This window comes from Garra rufa, chromosome 25 (genome assembly GCF_049309525.1).
Source record: "Garra rufa chromosome 25, GarRuf1.0, whole genome shotgun sequence".
Classification (NCBI taxonomy): Eukaryota; Metazoa; Chordata; class Actinopteri; order Cypriniformes; family Cyprinidae; genus Garra; species Garra rufa.
Genome location: NC_133385.1, coordinates 28209877 through 28230916, shown reverse-complemented (window position 1 = coordinate 28230916; position 21040 = coordinate 28209877). Strand labels below are relative to the sequence as shown.

Below are 21040 nucleotides of genomic sequence, written 5' to 3'. Positions count from 1 at the left end.
CGGTCATGACCAACCCTTCAACATAAACTCAGCGTGTAACAGTCAGGTGTGGATGTGGGTCGGACTCTCGTTCCGTCACTGACTCTTCCTTTTACTTTGGCAGCCATCCGCTCTATTCGAAGACAGGTGAGGTCTGCTATTCCGTAGACAGGTGTGACTGTATTTTCACTTTAATTGCTTTAATGTTTGCTCTAAAGTTCCTGATTTGTCAGTCTTAAAGGAAAGCTTTGTCTACTGTACACACAGCTGGTTTCTCCAGTCTGAAGTTGAAGTGCTCTTGTTCAGGCGAAGAGCTGCTTCATTGGTTTGCAAGAATGGGTTTATGTGAGGTACTCTGGAGAACTTTAACTGCACTGTCTGTTCTCTGTCAAGCTATTGGTAAGTAGAACTATCTATCTATCTATCTATCTATCTATCTATCTATCTATCTATCTATCTATCTATCTACATTGAAAAAACTTAGTATAAAACCATTTTCACTCAGAAATTTCTAGCAAATTTCACAAATAATTACAATGAGATGTCAATTAACAGTCTGTTTGTCTGTCTATTGCATTTTGAAAACATAAAAACTATTTTTAATCAGTTTGAACCCACTTGCATCACTTTATAATAATTTTATTTTTTAGTATAATATTTAGTATATTTCCTCTCAAGCTTCGAATGCTATATTAATTAGAAAAACTGATTTTTGAGTTATTATTTTATTTTAAGAGTTATGTTTTTTTTTCAAATAAAAGATACATTTCTTCTATTTTGCAATAAATAAGTACATTGTCACAAAATAGCTTTTTTTATTTTAAATATTCATTTATTTTACATCATAATTGTATTTACATTTTTGAGGGACATTACAGGATGTACAGTAAATTGGAATTTGAATCCTAGATAAATCCTAGGTGTATTTTAAGAAAAGCTTGACTGTGCATGCAATAAATGAATACGTCATTAACTAACATTATATGATGACTCACGTTTATTATAGTGTTGCAAAACTCCCTTTGATCTTGATCCAAACAGGTGCCGATTCTGCCATTAGCTGGGAAGTTCAAAGGTATGATGGGTGGTACAATAATTTGGCAGATCATGATCGAGGGGCTGCAGGTGAGTGAGTTAAATATACAGATAAATAATAATTTTCCAAAAAAAAAAAAAAAATGAAAGAAAGAAACATAACGATGTTGTTCCTACAGATGCAGCTCTGGTCCGTCTCTTTCCGGCCCAGTACATCGATGGCGTTTATCTGCCCCGACAGGAACCGCACCTGCCCAACCCCCGCCAAATAAGCAACATAGCCATGAGCGGCCAATCCGGTCTCCTGTCCTACAAGAACAGAAGCGTTCTCTCTGTGGCCTTTGGTGAGTGACGTTTTCATTTAAACAAGTGCAACTTGTTGATTGAAGAGCCAGTCTTTTAATTATAGTTTCACATCATTTAAAGACATTTTCAGTAAATGCATCCTGAGTGTAATTTACCCTGAAGGGATAGTTCACCCAGTGTATTCACCCAAAATGGTACCTTTTATTCAGTCCTTTCTTTCATGGAACAAAAACAAAGAAAATTTGGTAACACTTTACAATAAAGTGTCATTTGTTGCCATTAGTTAATGTATTAACTAACATGAATGAATACTAAATAATACATTTATTACACCATTTATTAATCTTTGTTAATGCTGGTTAATGGAAATACAGTTGTTCATGTGTGTTCATGTTCACAAATTAACATTAACTAAGATTATTTATTAATGTAGTATTGTTCATTCTTAGTTTATGTTACAGTGCCTTGCAAAAGTATTCATACTCATTTTTTTCACATTTTGTTTTGTTGCAGCATTATGTTAAACTGCTTTAAATTACTTTTTTTTCCACATCTCATACACCATAATGACAAAGCACTGAACAGGTTTGTAACAACTTTGCAAATTTATTAGAAATAAAAAACTGAAAAGATCCCATTGCATAAGTATTCATACCCTTTTCTGGGACACTCGAAATTTAGCTCAGGGGCATTCATATTGCTTCTAGATGTTACTACACTTCGAGTGGAGTTAAACTGTGGCAAATTTATTTGAATGAGTATGATTTAGAAAGGCACACACATCTCGGAAAAGATCTAGATGCATATCAGAGCAAAAACCAAGTCCTGAGGTCAAGATAACTGCCTGTAGAGCTCAGAGACAGACTTGCGTTAAGGCAATGATCTAGGGAAGAGTTCAGAAACAAATCTGCTGCATTGAAGGTTCGCAGAAGCATTATCCATAATGGAAGACGATTGGAACAACTAGGACTCTAGAAAATGTCTGCCAGCCTCCACCCAAGCTGACAGAGCTTGAGAGGTGAAAAGGTGAGGCAAAGAATGGCAGATAATTGCCAAATGCAGATGTGCAAAGCTTGTCATATCATACCCAAAAAGACTTGAGGCTGTAAAGGTGCTTCAACTATGTACTGAGTTAAGGGTATGAATACTTATGCAATTGTAATAAATTTGTAAAATTTGCATATTTGGTTTTTGCTTTGTCATTATTATGGTGTATGGAGTGTAAATTGATGTGGGGAAAAACTAATTTAAAACAGTTTAACATAATGCTGCAACAAAACAAAATGTGAAAAAAATGAAGGGGTATGAAGGCACTGTAACCAATGTTAACTAATGTTAACCAATGAAACTTATTGTTGTTACCGAAATCTTAAAGACTTTACTATTTATTCTTTTTTTCCCATGCAATTACAATAAACTTTCAAGCTTTAAAACATGCAAAAGCACTTTTTTAAAATTACTCATTCACTGTATTGTTTTATCTTAGTCTGGAAAAGACTGTTGTAAATCCACCCTGGTTCACCTCAGTGTATTCATTGGAGTCCATGAAGGGAGTGTTGATGTCCAGTTTATAAGGAATCATTCTTCTCTTTGAGTCAGATCTTTTAGTGAAATGTCATGGAAATGATTCACTCACGAATGGACTAAATCAAAATCAATCAATTAGAATGGCACTTATTTTTGAATATGATTGAGAAAATAGTTAGGTTCAGGTGTTTATATGTTTAATTCTTTCCTGTTAATTGAATTATTTCAGGCTTACAGCATCCTTTTCATTCGAATTGAAATATAATTTGGCTCAAACTCAGTTGGAACAATTGAGGTGTGTCAGTGAAGGCTTTTTAGTCTGAATGAGCCATCAGTCCATCAGTAAATAGCAGCCCAGGCTTATGAAAATGCATGCATCATTATGCACTGCTGTTCAAAAGTCTGGGACCAGTAAGATTTTTATTGTTTTTAAAGAAGTTTATGTTCATCAAGGCTGAAGAAAATGTAATATTGTGAAATATTGTTTCAATGTAAAGTTTCTATGTGAATATATTTTAAGATTTTAAGCTGAATTTTCAGCATCATTAGTCTTCAGTGTCACATGATCCTTCAGAAATCACTCTAATATGCTGATTTATTTTCAGTGTTGAAAATAATATTTTGTTATATGATACTTTTTTTCCAATAAAAGCATTATTTAAAAATAGAAATATTTTGTAACAACATATAATAACTATAATTTGTATAATATAATAACTAAAGTGTGCTCAGTAAATTTTATTATTTTTTACAAAAAGATTTGTATTTTGAATAAATGGAATTCTTTAAAAAAAAAATTATCAAAGAATCACATATTCCAAAAAATTATTAAAAAAACAGCACAACTGTTGCTAACATTTATAATAAAAGTTATAAATCAGCATATTAGAATGATTTCTGAAGGATCATGTGACACTGAAGCCTGGAGTAATGGCTGATAAAAATTCAGCTTTGCATCACAGGAATAAATTATAGTTTAAAATATATTAATATAGAAAACCATTATTTTAAACTGTAATAATATTTCACAATATTACAGTTTTTACTGTATTTTGATCAAGCCTTGATAAGCATAAGAGACTTATTTAAAAAACATTACAAATCATACTGATCCCAAAATTTTTATCGGCAGTGTATATTTCTGCAACACCGTGATTATGTTTATGTGTAATTATGTTACCTTACTGTGCGTTTTGCGGCAATTTCAAAGTAAAGTGAGTGTAACATGGTATCGCTTGAGCTACTGAGCAAACCTACTGAAATTGAAAACTCATGCATATGAAGCTGTATATGATAACAACGTTCAAAAGTATAATTTTTCACATTGCACAGGATGTTAAAGTTGTTCTGAAGGCATAATATTCTGCAAGTAAACTCTGTACCTGTAAATCATACTTTGAGTTTTACTGCCTCTAGTGTTTGTTTCAACTAGAAACTGCAGTCATTCGAACATATAGGTACAGGGTTTTTTTCTGATTTGCAGAAATGCATAGAGGCACATATTTCCAATGTTGGTAAACAGATTGTTCCAGAATAGTTCACCCAGTAATTAAAATGTACTGTTAATGCTGTTTGCTATTAATTTACTCACCCTTTTTTTTTCAGTAGAACATTAAAGACTATTTTTAGCCGAACACATGGATCTTGGTGATTCATAAAGTGCTATTGTCACTTTGAGAGTCAAAAAAGTATATCAGGGAACTCAAAATGAATACATGTGGCTCCTGACTACATATATAGAGGTCTTACAAAACAATCAGTCTGTGCAAGAAATTGAACATTATTTACAGTATTATTACCTGTAATCCATAGCCTCAGGCAAACGGGAAAATCCGTTTCTTTCCGCCAACAGGTTCTTTGGGACAATTCGCTAGGTCATTTGCATAATCACGTAATGGCATAGCATATACTAAATTATATTATTAAAACACCCAAATGTGAAATGCGGATGTTTTACATGTCTAAAACACATAAAGTGAATAAACTAGTCTGCATCAACTAGTCTTCAACTTTTTACAAAATAGGGAAACCATAAAAACTTTAATTTTGCTCTTTCACACATTTATGTCAGCAACTAAAATTATTTGGCTAAAAATAGCAAAAAAAGCTCTTTTGGTGTTTTACTGCCTCTAGTGTTCCTTTCAACTGGAAACTGCAGTGATTCATACATACAGCTACATTTTTTTTTCAGTTTTGCAAAAATGTATATAGAGGCATGTATTTCAAATGAGCCTTTGTTGGACAGATTATTACAGAATAGTTCACCCAAACATTAAAATTTGCTTTTAATGTTGTTTGCTATTGATTTACTTACCATTTTGTTCTTCAGTAGAACATTAAAGACTAATTTTAGCTGAAACCATTCTTGGTGATTCATTAAATGCAAGTCAGTGGCTATCGTCACTTTGTCAAAAAAGTATACCAGGGAACACAATATAAATACCTGTGGCTCCCGACAATATATTGAGGTCTTATGAAGCAAAGCAATCAATCTGTGAAAGAAACTGAAAATTATTTACAATATTATTACTTGTAATCCAGAGCCGCAGGCAAACGGGAAAATCGTTTTCTTTCCGCAAACTGGTTCTTTGGGACAATTCGCTTTAGTGAACTGGTTCAGTTCTCTAGTTCATTTGCATAATCACATTATGATATAGCATATACTCAATTATACTATTAAAACACCCAATGATGATGTAAAATGTGGAGGTTTTACATGTCTATAGCACATAAACTGAATAAACTAGTCTTCATCAACTAGTCTTCAACTTTTTACATAAAGGAAAAACATAAAAACAGTCATTTTGCTCATTTTACACATGCTCATATCAGCAGCTCATCAATCGTTGTTCCGTGTCTAATCTGTTGCCTCAGTTCAGTGACTGTTGGAGAAACTGGAGCACTGAATGGCAAAAAACAGTATCATATGATCAGATATGCTAGTATTTTGGCTCATTTTGAGTCTGAGTGATTGTCAAGCATTTGAAAGTAAGTTTTGATTAACTTGTAGATCTGTGCTGCTCAAGCTGCGGTTTCAGACCGATCTATGCAGTGTTATCAAGAATTTTAAACCCTTTTTAGAGCTCTTCAAGGATTTCAGTAGATGTTTTCCTGATATTAACCCATTTTTGTAAAGGATCAAGAAGAATTTGATTGCTTGTGATGGCCATTTTAAAGAAATGGTTTATAATTCTGTCATTAATTACTCACCACATGTTGTTTCAAAACAGTAAGACCTTCATTCATCTTCAAAACACATTTTTGATCAAATTCAAAAGCTTTCTGACACTGCATAGACAGCAACGCAACTACCATGTTCAAGGCCCAGAAAAGTAGTAATGGACTATTTCAACAACGTCCTTACTACCTTTCTGGGCCTTGAACATGTCAGTTGCGTTGCTGTCTATGCAGTGTCAGAAAGCTTTTGGAAATCATCAAAAATACCTTAATTTGTGTTCTGGAAATAAACTAAGGTCTTACGGGTTTGGAACAACATGAGGGTGAGTAATTAATGACAGAATTTTCATATTTGTCTAAACTAACTCTTTAAAACACTCTTTCTTTCTACATCAGGTTACCATGTGTGGTCTGAGATCTCTGAATCCCGAAGACCTGGTTGCCCAACTGAGTTCATGCATATTAAAGTCCAAAAAGAAGATCCCATCTTTGGCTCTAACTCTTCACAACCAGTACTGCTTCAGTTCCAGAGAGCAGAGTGGGATCCAACCACGGGCAAAAGTCCCAACAATCCCCGTGCACAGGTGCGTACAGTACAGTATGTCACAAAAGTGAGTACACCCCTCACATTTCAGCAACCATTTTAGTATATCTTCTCAAGGGACAATACAGTAGAAATGAAACTTGGATCTATTTTAGAGTAGTCAATGTGCAGCTTGAATAGCAGTATAGATTAACTGTCCTCTAAAAATAACTCAACATACAGCCATTATTATCAAAATAGCTGGCAAAAGTGAGTACACCATAAGTGATAACAGCAGTATGTTGTTTAACCATGCAAAGTTTATGTTTTTGTCTGCTTGACAGGACCATACAAACTTGTGTATCTTGTATTAGAGCAGTTAAAATGTAGTGCTTTGAGTACAATTCTCTCATACTGACCACTGGATGTTCAACATGGCATCTCATCGAAGAACTCTTTGAGGATTTGAGAATTATATTGTTGCTCTCCACAAAGATGGCCAAGGCTATTAGAGGTTCAGTAACACCCTGAAACTGAGTTATACTACAGTGGTCAGGGTCATACAGAGGTTTTCCAAGATCGGTTCAATTCAGAACAGGCCTTGCAAGAGTCAATCAATGAAGTTGAAGGTGCAGAACCTGGCTTCAAAAAACATATGCATGAGTGCTGCCAGCATTGCTTTAAAGGTTGCAGAAGTAGAAGGTCAGCTTGTCAGTACTCAGACCATACGCCGCACACTGCAACAAGTCGGTTTGCATAGGCGTCATCCCAGATGGAAGCCTCTTCTGAAGCTGGCTCACAAGAAAGCCCGCAAACAGTTTGCTGAAGACAACCAAGTCCAAGAGCATGAATTACTGGAATTTGTTTGCTTATGTGGTCTTCCTGTGGTCTGATGAGACTAAGATAAACTTGTTTGGCTCAGATGGTGACACTAAATCTATACTGCTATACAAGCATGTATATGTATGTAGACACAATAGACTGAAATTAATTTAGAATGGACCTGCTGAGTTTTTGATTAACACATGATTATATTACAGATGAATCATGTGACAGCATGGATAGATGGCAGCTCCATCTATGGGTCGTCCAGCTCATGGTGTGATGCCCTGAGAACGTTTTCCAAAGGGATGCTGGCATCAGGCTCCTCACAGGACATGCCCCGGCAAAGCAACAGCGGTTACCTCATGTGGAGTGCACCGGACCCCAGCACCGGTCCCGACTCACAAGAGCTCTATGGTAAGATATGAAACAGCTACTTTAAGGGATAGTTCAACCAAAAATGAAAATTACCCCATGATTTACTCACCCTCAAGCCATAGGTGTATATGACGTTCTTCTTTCAGATGAGTACAATCAGAGTTATATTAAAAATGTCCTGCCTCTTCCAAGCTTTATAATTGATTTTGAATAATCGATTCAAAATAAAAGTTTATTTTACATACTATATGTGCGTGTACTGTATATATTTATTATGTATATATTCTGCCGCTCCAAAAGTTTGGGATCAGTAAGATTTTTAATGTTTTTTAAAGAATTCTTATATGCTCTTAAAAATGTTTCCTAAAAATACAGAAAATGTAATATTGTGGGATATTATTACAGTTTAAAATAATGGTGTTCTATATAATATATTTTAAAATATAAATTATTCCTGTGATGCAAACTGAATTTTTGTCAGTCATTACAGTTTTCAGTGTCACATGATCCTTCAGAAATCATTCTAATATGCTGATGTATTACTGTTATTATCAATGTTGTAAACAGTTGTGCTGATTGATTTTTTTTTTTTTTTTTTGAAACCTGTGATTCTTTTTTTTAGGATTTTTGGTGAATAAAGGGGGTTAAAAAGAGCAAAAATAACTTTTCTAACAATATAAGTCACTGCTATCACTTTTTATCAATTTAACACATCCTTACTGAATAAAAGTATTAATTTCTTTCAAAAAAAGAAAGAATAAAAATGTACTGATTTTTATTTTAAATAAACACTGTTCTTTTCACATTTTTATTTGTTAAAGAATCCTGGGGGGTTTTCACAGAAATATTGAGCAGCACAACTGTTTTCAACACTGATAACTGTTTTCAAAATTGATAATAAATCAGCATATAAAAATGATTTCTGAAGGATCATGTGACACTGAAGACTGGAGTAATGATGCTGAAAATTCATTTTTATATCACAGGAATAAATTACATTTTAAAACATATTCACAGTTATTTTAAATTGAAATAATATTTCACATTATTAAAGATGATAAGAATAAGAAACATAAGAAACACCTTTTACACACAAATAGTATGTAAACATAAACTTTTATTTTGAATCGTTTAGTCACAACTAATCGTTTTGCAGTCCTAGTGTAAATAAACAAATAGATTTTTTATAAATAATTAATAGATTAATAGATTTGTTTAAAATAATATTTATTTATTTATGGATGAATAGATAAATACACAATACACAAATGGCTAAACAAATACATTTATTGTAAGTTAGTTTATCATTTAGGAGAAATTTGTCTTGAGGAATCAAAAGAGAAGGTCAACAAAACGTTATTTTTTAGAAAAAATAAGTAATAATAATAAATAAATAAATAAATTACAAAATATTTTAATTAAAAAAATCTCAAAATTATCATTAAAATTATAATAACTATTAATAAATTAATGTTTAAATGATTGCATAATTAAATAAATACCAGAGTGTTGTTGTTGCAACTGTGACTATAGTAATTATTATATTTTAGCCATCACTCTGGTTACCATGCTAAATGGTCATAAGACATTCAGATAGCATTTTAAGTCTTTTTGTGCTCTTAATCTAGTCTGTCACCAGGTTCAATCCCTTTGCATGTTTCTGCTAGAACCCCTAACAATGTGCAGTTGGTATATTGCTGTAAAAATAAATTACATAACACCAATATGAGGCATGGAAGTAAAATACTGAATAAACCACAACTTTTGTTTAACTTGTGTGTGACAATAAAAAGAGTAACTAAATATATGTACATTTACTTCTTGTAAATGCAAGAAAAAACATTAAGCAATCAAGTACAAGAGGACATGACACAGGGCAGAGTGCATTTTCACAATATTGGGTTTAGTACTTATATAAACAAAATTGCATGCATTGCAAAGTGCTTATGGAAATGTTGCAAGTTGTGGTTTTCAGCTGCTGGATTTGTGTGTTCTCAGAGTTTGGGAATGCCTGGGCCAATGAGAACATCTTTACAGTCACTGAGGGAATTATTTGGTTTCGTTACCACAATTACCTGGCCTCCAAACTGCATGAGGAACACCCCTCTTGGTCAGACGAAGAGCTTTTCCAAAACGCCAGAAAGAGGGTTGTTGCCACATTTCAGGTAAAGCAGATAGTCCTCTATTACTGACTCACTTCACGTAACAGGTGCCAATTTGGAGGGGCGTAGCGCACTATCCTTCACTTAATATTTCCTCTGAACACTGGTGTATGAATATAGAGATCATAGATATCAGTCCTATTTCTGATTTGATGATTTATCTTTTCTCAGAATATAGCGTTCTATGAGTGGCTGCCAGCCTATCTGGGAACACAAGTGACTTCCTATCCAGGTAAGATTTCTGTGTGTTTGTTTGAATGTGCATATAGTCCAGTAATCTGTGGTTTGTCTTAGTCTCAGACGGCACACCCACTGACCACAGTCCGTTCACTGACCGTCTGAGGTGACACTACAATTTGAGTCCCATTCACTTCCACTTACAGTCAAGCCCAAAATTATTCATACCCCTGCCAAATTCTGACTTAAAGTTACTTTTATTTAACCAGCAAGTTTTTTTTTTTTGACCGCAAATGACATAGGCTTCTCCCAAAAGATAATAAGACGACGTACAAGAGGCATCATTGTGGAAAAAAATATTACTCATCTTTTATTTACATTTGAACAAAAAGTGGCCTGTCCAAAAGTATTCATATCCTTCTCATTAATCAATAGAAAATTCTTTATTGGCTATTACAGCAATCAAATGCTTCCTATAATTGCTGACCAGCTTTTTGCATGTCTCCACTGGTATTTTTGCCAAATCATCTTTAGCGATGAGCTCCAACTCTTTCAGGTTGGAGGGTCTCCTTGCCATCACCCTGATCTTTAGCTCAATTGGATTTAAGTCAGGACTCTGGCTGGGCCACTGCAAAACGTTAATGTTTTGTCTGCTAACCATTTATTCACCACCTTTGCTGTGTGTTTTGGGTTGTTGTTTTGCTAAAATGTCCACTGGTGCCCAAAGCCAAGTTTCTCTGCAGACTGCCTGATGTTGTTGTTGAGAATTTTGATGTATTGCTCCTTTTTCATGGTGCCGTTTACTGTGATTAGGTTCCCTGGTCCACCGACTGAAAAACACCCCCAAAACATTAGGTTCCCACCACCATGTTTGACAGTGGGGATGGCGTTCTTAGGGCTTGATTAAAACAGCTGTTCCCAATGACTCAGGGTAATTAGGATACTTTAGAACAGCTTGGACTATTTGGAATGGTATAGAACTTTGGATTTTCCCATAGACTGTGACAGTTTGCAAAGGGTATGAATAATTTTGGACATGCCACTTTTTGTTCAAATGTAAATACATAGAAGATATCTGCCTGTTGATGATGCCACGATGGTATTAATTTTTCTAATATTTGAAGAAATAGTTCACCCAAAAATTAAAATTACCCCATGATTTACTCACCCTCAAAGTGTATGTCTTTCTTGTTTCAGATTAATACAATCAGAGTTATATTAACAAATGTCCTGGCTCTTCCAAGCTTTATAATGGCAGTGAATGGCTGTTCAGGTTTTGAAGTCCAATAAAGACCATCCATCATAAAAAAAAGTACCCCACATGACTCCAGGGGGTTAATAAAAGCCTTCTGAAGTGATTTGATGCATTTTTGTAAAAAAAAAAAGTCCCCCCAACACTGGTAACAATACAATATTTCTATATGCAACTTTAAAGACATTTTATGTTAGAATAAGAAGTTTAAATATATTTTAAAAACTACACTTTTTGCCTGGAAGACCTATCGTTTCATATCGTCATGTGACCACGATAATATCGAGACAGTTTGCTATCACGATACCACGATATTAAAAATACCATTACATCCCTATTTGCTTCAGAAGGCCTTTATTAACCTCTGGAGCCATGTGGAGTACCTTTTATGATGATGGATGCACTTTATTGGACTTAAAAATCTCAACAGCCATTCACTGCCATTATAAAGCTTGGAAGAGCCAGAACATTTTTTATTATAATTTCAATTATTCATCTAAACGAATATTGTCATATACACCTAGGATGGCTTGGATGTGAGTAAATCTTTTTTGGTTGAAATATCTTCAGGCTGAAGAGAATATCCCACTTTACAGTTATTTAATATTAAATGATTAGTCTGTTATTGTGGTGTATTGATCAGAATGAACTACAGCAGGTCAGATGGTCTCTTCTTGTTTAAGTGGTGATTGTGGGCAGACGTAAGCAGACTTTTTTGCCGCAAGTCAAAAGATTGGCTACACGAGACTAACCTGTGGTCTGTTAAAATCTCTCTCATGGCTTGCGTAATGTGTAGCTGGCTTTGCATTTGACAGCATGTCATCTGCATCTACGTCATTAAAGGTGAACAGATGTCAAGTATGTCATTAATGCTGAGAGCAGTGCTGTTAGCAGTGATTAGTCAAATAATGAGCTAAGAATTGGATATATAATACAAGCTGAATTACACTTTCATTCTGTCTTTCTGCAGGTTATCAGAAATATGTTGATCCAGGGATCTCTGCTGAGTTTGAAGCCGCTGCCGTGAGGTTTGGACTGACTCTTACACCACCTGGTGTATATAAAAGGTACGTTTTGTAAAACTGATTAGTTGAAAGTCTAAAAATGTTAAAAATGTTGACATAGTAACATTAATTCCATTCTATTAAAATACTCCGGTGTTAGACAGACTTACACTACTGTTCAAAAGATTGGGGGAGATTTGGTCTCTTATGCTCACCAAGGCTGTATTTAGTTGATTAAAATACAGTAAAAACTGTAAAATTGTGAAATATTATTACAATTTAAAACAGCTGATTTCTATTTGAATATGTTTTAAAATGTAATTTATTTCTGTGATGCAAAGCTGAATTTTCAGCATCATCACTCTTCAGTGTCACGTCACATATTTTTGTGGAAACTGTGGCCCCGTTTACACGAAGGGAAAACGCAGATATTTCCCTGCGGTTTGGCCTCTCATTTACACGAAAACCCCATTTTTATCACAGAAAACGATTATTTCTAAAAACTCCGGCCAAAGTGGATAAATTAGAAAACGCCGTTTTCACGTTGTAGTGTGGACTGTGAAAACGGAGGCTTTTGAAAATGATGACGCATATTTATAGTCATGTGACGCATATTGTACCAATAGATATCTATGTTTACACCAGTAATTGTGCCTGTGCTATTCACACACTGCTGCTAAAGAGATTTACCTTGTACACACTCTTCAAATTACAGTCCTAAAATGATGACGGAAAATTTACTCACAGTTGCTGTCCTGCAAAACATGACGACAACTGCTTTTCAGATAAAATATGAATGAGCGTGATATAGACGCGTCAGTGGATAATGAGATATTTCCGTAAATTATCCCGCTAGAAGAATTGCGTGAAAACTTATTACGTCTGTATAATTTTGGAGGCTTTACGCATGCGCAGTAAGGCGAATTTGATGTTTTCCTACGTTTCAGTGTGGATGAGAAACTTTTGGAAAACGCTTGGAAACGCTAGTGTGGACGGAGAGAGTTTTAAAATTAAAACTCCGTTTTCAAATGTATCCGGATTAATGTAAACGTAGCCTGTGATACATTTTGCCGGGATTGATTGATTGATTGATTGATTGAATGAATGATTGATTGATTGATTGATTGATTGATTGATTGATTGATTGATTGATTGATTGATTGATTGATTGATTGATTGATTGATTGATTGATTGATTGATTGATTGATTGATCAAATGGTGATGTACATATAAAATCCTCAGTTGTATCTAATATTTTGTTGAAATGTAATTTTGGGGATTCAGAAACAGGACGTGTCACTACAGAAATGCTGTGAACAACGATGGAAGTAAATCTCCTGGCCTGCGTTTATGCAACACCTTCTGGAACCGAAATGTGAGTCATGATCAGCGGGGTTTGGTTTGGATTATGCAACCATATTATTACAATTTCAAACATGGTGGCTTTACGAAGATTTTTATGTTTTTGTTTTAAAGGATTTCATTATTTTATATATGGGCCATTCTACAGTGGTGCAAAGTCAGAGTTTGAAACATCTTGAATTTTTTTTTTTTTTAATTATTTTCCACAAATTTTGTATGTATGCAGATAGTATAATATCTAAAGTATGGTGACCGGGAGGGGACATGTTGGGTTCATTTAATTTTGTTGTGGCCACGAGATATTAGTTTGTGGGAACGTCATGTCGTCATGACTTATTATGTTGAGGGAACAACATATTTTTCTTGTTTTGTACTATGATGATTATTATTATTATTAGCCTATTATTATTGGTTATATTTTTATATTTGTTTACATTCTTTTTTTTCTCTTTACTTAAAGGTTAGTTCACTTCCAGAACAAATTTACAGATAATGTACTCACCCAATGTCATCCAAGATGTGTCTTTCTTTCTTCAGTTGTAAAGAAATTATGTTTTGTGAGGAAAACATTTCAGGATTTTTCTCCATATAGTGGACTTCTATGGTGTCCCGAGTTCAAAATGCAGTTTAAAAGCGGCTTCAAATGATCCCAAATGCAGTTGTAAACGATCACAGCCGAGGAAGAAGGATCTTTTTTGTTTTTAATAAAAAATATACTTTTTAATATACTTTTTAACCTCAAATGCTCATCTTTCTTGCTCTGCCTGAACTCCCATCTCATTTTCTCCCTTAACTTCAAAAATCAATTAAAAAAAATCCTCCTACATTGCTGCAGAAGTACCGACCCAGTGTTTGCAAAGTGAACATGCAAAAAAGTTCAAACACATTTAACAAAAAAAAGTTCAAACAGCGATGTAGGGCGATTTTGAATTGAGGGAGAAAATGAGATGGGAGTTTTTCGACATACCCTAACTGTCATGAACCGGGGGAAAAAAAATGAGTTCAGGCAGAGCTAGACAAGATGAGCATTTGAGGTTAAAAAGCACATAAATTGTAATAAATAAAAAAAAAAGATTGTTTCACTAAATAAGACCCATTGGAATAGTTTGAAACCGCATTTAAATTTCATTTTGTAAGTTCAAACCCGGGCGACCATAGAAATCCACTATATGGAGAAAAAACCTAAAATGTTTTCCTCAAAAAAAAAAGAGGAATGAATCATTCATGTATAATTTGTAAATGAAAAAACGCTCATTTATCATCACACATGGGCATAAATACAATCATAAAGTCAAAACTTTATTGGCATAATTGTCAGGCGTTTACAAAACACAGCCCTAACCAGTTATTAAAATAATAATAATATAGCCTATAATATAATAACTGGTTAGGGCTATATGTCTATATTAATTGTGTATCGATTTACATAATTAACATTCTGTATATGCTACCATATGTTTTGCAAATACTGTAAACGCCTGACAATTATGTCATTGATGATTGTATTTTTTAGAAAGTTTTGGAATATTTGTCCTCTCCCCAAATTTGTCGCTACCGAAACACAGTAATAATTCAATTAGAAGGGTTATATTGACCTAATTAGATTTTGCTTATCTTCCTTTAAAATATATATATTTTTGCTATTTTAGCTATCAATAACTGTTAATAAGAGGTAAATATGAGGTAAATCAATAATAATAGCAATTTTAACAATATTTCAATTGTGTTTTATGAGATTTTTTGACTAGATTTTTTCTTTGTAAATGATAAAGTTGATCATAATGATTTCAAACTTAAGGATTCATCAGTTTAAATAAACATTGAACCAAACACTATCACAACATCTTGGTTGATAATTCAGTATACCTTATTTATGACAAAACATCTCATGTTTTGGTAGTGACTGACTGCACATTTTCAGTAGTTACAATGTTTATGGTAGCGACCACATCACATTACAGAATTTTAAAGTGCCCCTATTATGCCATGTTAAAGGTAGTTAATATTGTTGTAACAGTCTCTTAAAACAGGTTTACATGTATGCAAGTTCAAAAAACACTTTAGTTTTCTCAAAAATTAGATTTAATTTTACCCCGTTTCTAAATGATTCGTAAACGACTCGTGTGAAGCAGTTCGAAGAATCAGTCTCTCTAAACCCCTCCTTTCAGTGAGCCCTCACCGCTGTGATTGGTCAGATGGTGCAGTCCTTTTGGATTGGTCTACCGCTTCAGCAGCGCAAAACGAAACGCCCATTGGCATAACTGAATGACAGCTGTGGAGACCTGTTAATGCATAGAAAAGATAGCCTCGATTTTACCCTATCAATTCGAGCCGGAGTCTGACGATGAAACGGTTGAAGTGGCACATCGACAAGAAACTGTTTTGCAAGCATGACTGGAGCAGGACGTTTCTCAGTGGGTGTCATATTATAACTGTAGAAAGTGCTTGCAATTTGCTTTTGTAAGCGAACCGGGCACACCTCTACGTTGTGAACTTCAACACTGTAACGTACAACCCATAACACTGCGTTAAGCCATCGTTTATCATTATCATTACTTAAACTAATAAGGCAGACAGACAGTCAAGCTGCATAAATCACAATTTTTAGACTACATTGCACTCACAGCTGAACAACAGAACTACAGAAACGCAAGTTAGCCGCTTACCAAGACATGTGCGGGGTTGTTACACACCATAACGTACACAAAGACGTATTGTGAACGATCGCTAGAAAATACAATTATTAATCATACTTACAGGTAGAAGTTCAGAGGAGCAAGCCGGTCCAAATAAACTGGGCACTGATCCATTTTTTAAAACCAAGCGTTTGGTGAATCTCGCGTTGTAACGTTACTCCCCAAGATTGGAAAAACAGTCATCAGTAAAATGACGCGAACACAACACAAGATTGGCATTGGACTGCTGAGGTGTTGAAAAAATTAATGTTAACCACTCATTCTTGGTAGTTTCATCTTTCGGAAGGGCATATAAAACAAATTCACTCTCACAGCGCAGGGCGTCTTCTTGACATGATGTAACGTTAATCCACGTGAAAATGGTAGGCCTACTGTTTGTGGGCGGGCAAGTTGTTTGCGAAATTGAACGTGGGCGGACATTACGCAAATGTGTAGCTCGTGACGTGTGGCCGTTACAGAAAAAAGATTCGAATTGCTGACGACTCGTTTAGGCGAATGTGAGCCGACTCTTTTTTTTGTTAGACAAAAACTTCATTTATAGTGCACTGTCGGCGTCACAACTTTGCAGATAGTTTATGTTCACATACAGCTACATGACACACTACATGAAATATCATATTTGAAAAGGCATAATAGGGGCACTTTAACTCACTAATTTTAATTTTAATTCATACTGAAACACTACTAAAACATACTAAAATACAAAAAAAAAAATTGTATAACTGTACTACAATTTAGTTTATTTCACCCAAATAAAGGATTGTGTTTCCTTTTTGTCACTACCGAAACAATTATGACAATTATGTTTCTGTCGTAACTGTTTTGGTAGTGGCAATTTTAGATGCTTTTGGGCCCAGTTTAAAGATGCTAATCAGCGCATGGTTAGCTAGCACAGTTCTGAACAGTTGTACACATATAAAAACTAATTTTATTAGATAACACCTAAAAAACAACCAAACACCTCCAAATATTTTGGTCGTGACGTTTTCGGTAGTGACAATTTTAGATACTTTTGAAGCTAGCTCAAAGATGCTAATCAGCGCATGGTTAGCTAGCACAGTTCTGAACAGTTGTACACATATAAAAACTAATTTTATTAGATAACACCTAAAAAACAACCAAACACCTCCAAATATTTTGGTCGTGACGTTTTCGGTAGTGACAATTTTAGATACTTTTGAAGCTAGCTCAAAGATGCTAATCAGCGCATGGTTAGCTAGCACAGTTCTGAACAGTTGTACACATATAAAAACTAATTTTATTAGATAACACCTAAAAAACAACCAAACACCTCCAAATATTTTGGTCGTGACGTTTTCGGTAGTGACAATTTTAGATACTTTTGAAGCTAGCTCAAAGATGCTAATCAGCGCATGGTTAGCTAACACAGTTCTGAACAGTTGTACACATATAAAAACTAATTTTATTAGATAACACCTAAAATCAACCAAACACCTCCAAATATTTTGGTCGTGATGTTTTCGGTAGTGACAATTTTAGATACTTTTGAAGCTAGCTCAAAGATGCTAATCAGCGCATGGTTAGCTAGCACAGTTCTGAACAGTTGTACACATATAAAAATGAAATGTAATGGGAAAACTCCCCAAAAAAGTGTTTAATTACAGAAAAATGGTGTTGTTCGGTAGTGAAATTCTATAAAGTTCAAGACAATGGATTAAAACATACAACTGTTTCGGTAGTGACATGAAAATGAGGGACACATTTATCACAGGAAGTTTCATATTTTAAAAAGATATTAAATATATATTTTTTTCAATTTTTACAAAATCAAAGATATTTTTTATAAAACAACAACAGAATACGTTTATTTACTGATATATTATTGTAGGTTTCAATGGATAATAAAAGGTTCTTAATAAACATCTAAGATTTGAATTCTTATGTGTTTTTTGGTTGTGGGACAGCAGTTTGCACCAGTTCTGTAAAATGTAGAAATGTTTGAAAAAAAAAAAAAAAAAGACAAATTGCATAGCTATATCATAAAGTTATATATGTTTCAGAATCCAAACCTGAAGTCCAGTAAGGATGTAGATGAGCTAATAATGGGCATGGCTTCTCAGATTGCTGAGCGAGAGGACAACATCATTGTCGAAGACCTGAGAGGTTGTTTTTTCATTCAATAAATTTAATGACATTAGTAAGATCTACTGTTTAACCCATCTTCTCTATTGGTTAGACTACATGTATGGCCCCTTGCGGTTCTCACGCTCTGATGCAGTAGCTTTGACCATCCAGAGGGGGCGTGATTTTGGTCTTCCCAGTTATAACCAAATCAGAGAGTCACTCAACATGCCTCCGGTCAACAGCTGGGACGAGATCAACCCTAAACTAAATAACACACAGGTATTATTGCTCCAGAATCTCTCAATAACAAATACACAGAATGCACTTTAAAGGGATAGTTCACCCAAAATTGAAAATTTGATGTGTATCTGCTTACCCCCAGAGCATCCAAGATGTAGGTGACTTTGTTTCTTCAGCAGAACACAAATGAAGATTTTTTAACCTCTGCAGTCTGTCAACCATATAATGATAGTGGATGGGCACCAGACCTTTCAAAGTAAAACAAACCATGCACAGACAAATCCAAATTACACCCTGAAGGTCTGGTGCCCATCCACTCACATTATATGGCTGACGGACTGCACCGCTTTGAGTTAAAAATCTTCGTTTGTGTTCTGCTGAAGAAACAAAGTCACCTACATCTTGGATGCCCTGGGGGTAAGCAGATACACATCAAATTTTCATTTTTTGAGTGTACTATCCCTTTAACCACTTATTAAGTTGGCTTGGGAAAGCCAACTTACTGAAATCCTAAATGTAATGCTAAAATCATGCTAGCGACTTGCTAGTCATGCTAAAATCATGCTAGCGACTTGCTAGTCATGCTAAAATCATGCTAGCGACTTGCTAGTCATGCTAAAATCATGCTAGCAACTAGCTCATCATGCTAGCAACATGCTAGAAACATGCTAGTAACCACCCTGGGTACCCTAGTAACCACATAGCAACACCTTAGCAACCACCCTGGGTACCCTAGCAACCGCATAGCAACACCCTAGCAACTACCCCGGGTACCCTAGCAACCGCATAGTAACACCTTAGCAACCACCCTGGGTACCTTAGCAACCGCATAGCAACACCTTAGAATCTATTCACATTCAAACTATTTATATCTTCTAACTATTTATATCTATAAATCTATCTATTTTCAAACTATTTATATCTATCTAGCCTATCTATCTTCAAACTTTACCAATCAAACTAAAACTATTTCAAACTGAAAACCTTTAAACTTTCTTTAAACTAAAAGCTTTTAAAACTACTTAAAACTTACTGGCTAGGCTTTCTCAAGCCAACTTAAAGTTTGCTAACAAACTTTTTATGTAGTTGTTCTTTGAATCTCTTTTCAGTTGTTAAGGAAGCTCGCAGAGTTATATGAGAATGATATCTCCAGACTTGAGCTGTTTGTGGGCGGCCTACTGGAAACACAGGAAGGACCAGGTCCGGTGTTTTCCACCATCATCATGGACCAGTTTGAACGCATAAGAAACGCCGATCGCTTCTGGTTCGAGAACAAACAAAATGGGTGAGACATTTTCCTTTGATGATTACTAAAATATCAGTTTGGTGAGATGATAACATTAGAGATATTGTTCATCACAGGTTGTTCACTGAAGAGGAAATCCAAGCCATACGTAACACCACCTTTCATGATGTCCTTCTGGATGTGACCAGCGCAGAGGAGGGCGACATTCAAAAGAATGTGTTTTTCTGGATGAATGGTAATAAGCAATCCATGTGCATCAGCATATTCCACACTCACACAAAAAAAATCTGATTATAAAACTGTGATGTTTATACTGGGCTTTTTGCACAGGTGATCCCTGCCCCCAGCCTCATCCAATCACAGCCTTCACAGATCTTCACCCCTGCCCAAAGGCCTACTCTATGAGTTACTTTGACAACAGCAGCAAAGCTGGTTTTGGCATAACGGTACTGGTGCTCTTCCTGTTTCCTGTTGGTCAGTATCATTCATCATTTTGTGTTTGTGTTAAATAAATTCTAAATAATTTATTATATTATATAAATTATATAAAAAAATTAAATTATGATTAAATTGAGACAAATGTATTTGATCTGGAATGATAAAAGTTTGTTTGTTTGTTTGTTTATTTTTTTATATAATCATAATAATAATTATATATTTTATTAAATAATAATAATAATGTAATCTTTTATTTTAAAACATACTGGAATGGAACTTTGTGTAAATTGTTTTGCATTTTAAATAATTAAAATGTTAAATAATAATATTTTTTATTAAATAATAGTATTAAAAATTGTTTTATATATTAGAATTTTAAATAATTAAAATTAGTAAAATGTTAAATGATAGTATTATCTATTAGAAATAGCTTTATTAGAATTTAAAATAATAGTATTTTATATTTAGTATTTTATGTAAAAATATTTATTTTTTATATTTTGTTTTAAAAAGGCTGGAATGTTATTCTTGTTTTAAAGAAAAAAAACGTTTTACTTATTTATATATTTATATATTGATTGATTGATTGATTGATTGATTGATTGATTGATTGATTTGAAAATGTGAAAA

The 21040-nt window shown here is 34.3% G+C and overlaps 1 protein-coding gene across 1 annotated transcript in view; it reads left to right on the top strand.

Moving 5' to 3' along the window:
• The first annotated feature begins 251 nt into the window (after positions 1–251).
• Positions 252–21040, top strand: part of duox (dual oxidase) — a 44182-nt gene continuing 23393 nt past the window's right edge. Inside the window, exons 1-14 of the mRNA XM_073831945.1 lie at positions 252–378; positions 1021–1104; positions 1194–1358; positions 6421–6608; positions 7588–7786; positions 9746–9912; positions 10081–10141; positions 12309–12405; positions 13628–13718; positions 18423–18525; positions 18599–18765; positions 19836–20011; positions 20089–20207; positions 20303–20446. Of these exons, the coding sequence (XP_073688046.1) occupies positions 315–378; positions 1021–1104; positions 1194–1358; positions 6421–6608; positions 7588–7786; positions 9746–9912; positions 10081–10141; positions 12309–12405; positions 13628–13718; positions 18423–18525; positions 18599–18765; positions 19836–20011; positions 20089–20207; positions 20303–20446 (1825 nt within the window). The 5' untranslated portion in view covers positions 252–314. The remainder of the gene's footprint in view (positions 379–1020; positions 1105–1193; positions 1359–6420; positions 6609–7587; positions 7787–9745; positions 9913–10080; positions 10142–12308; positions 12406–13627; positions 13719–18422; positions 18526–18598; positions 18766–19835; positions 20012–20088; positions 20208–20302; positions 20447–21040) is intronic.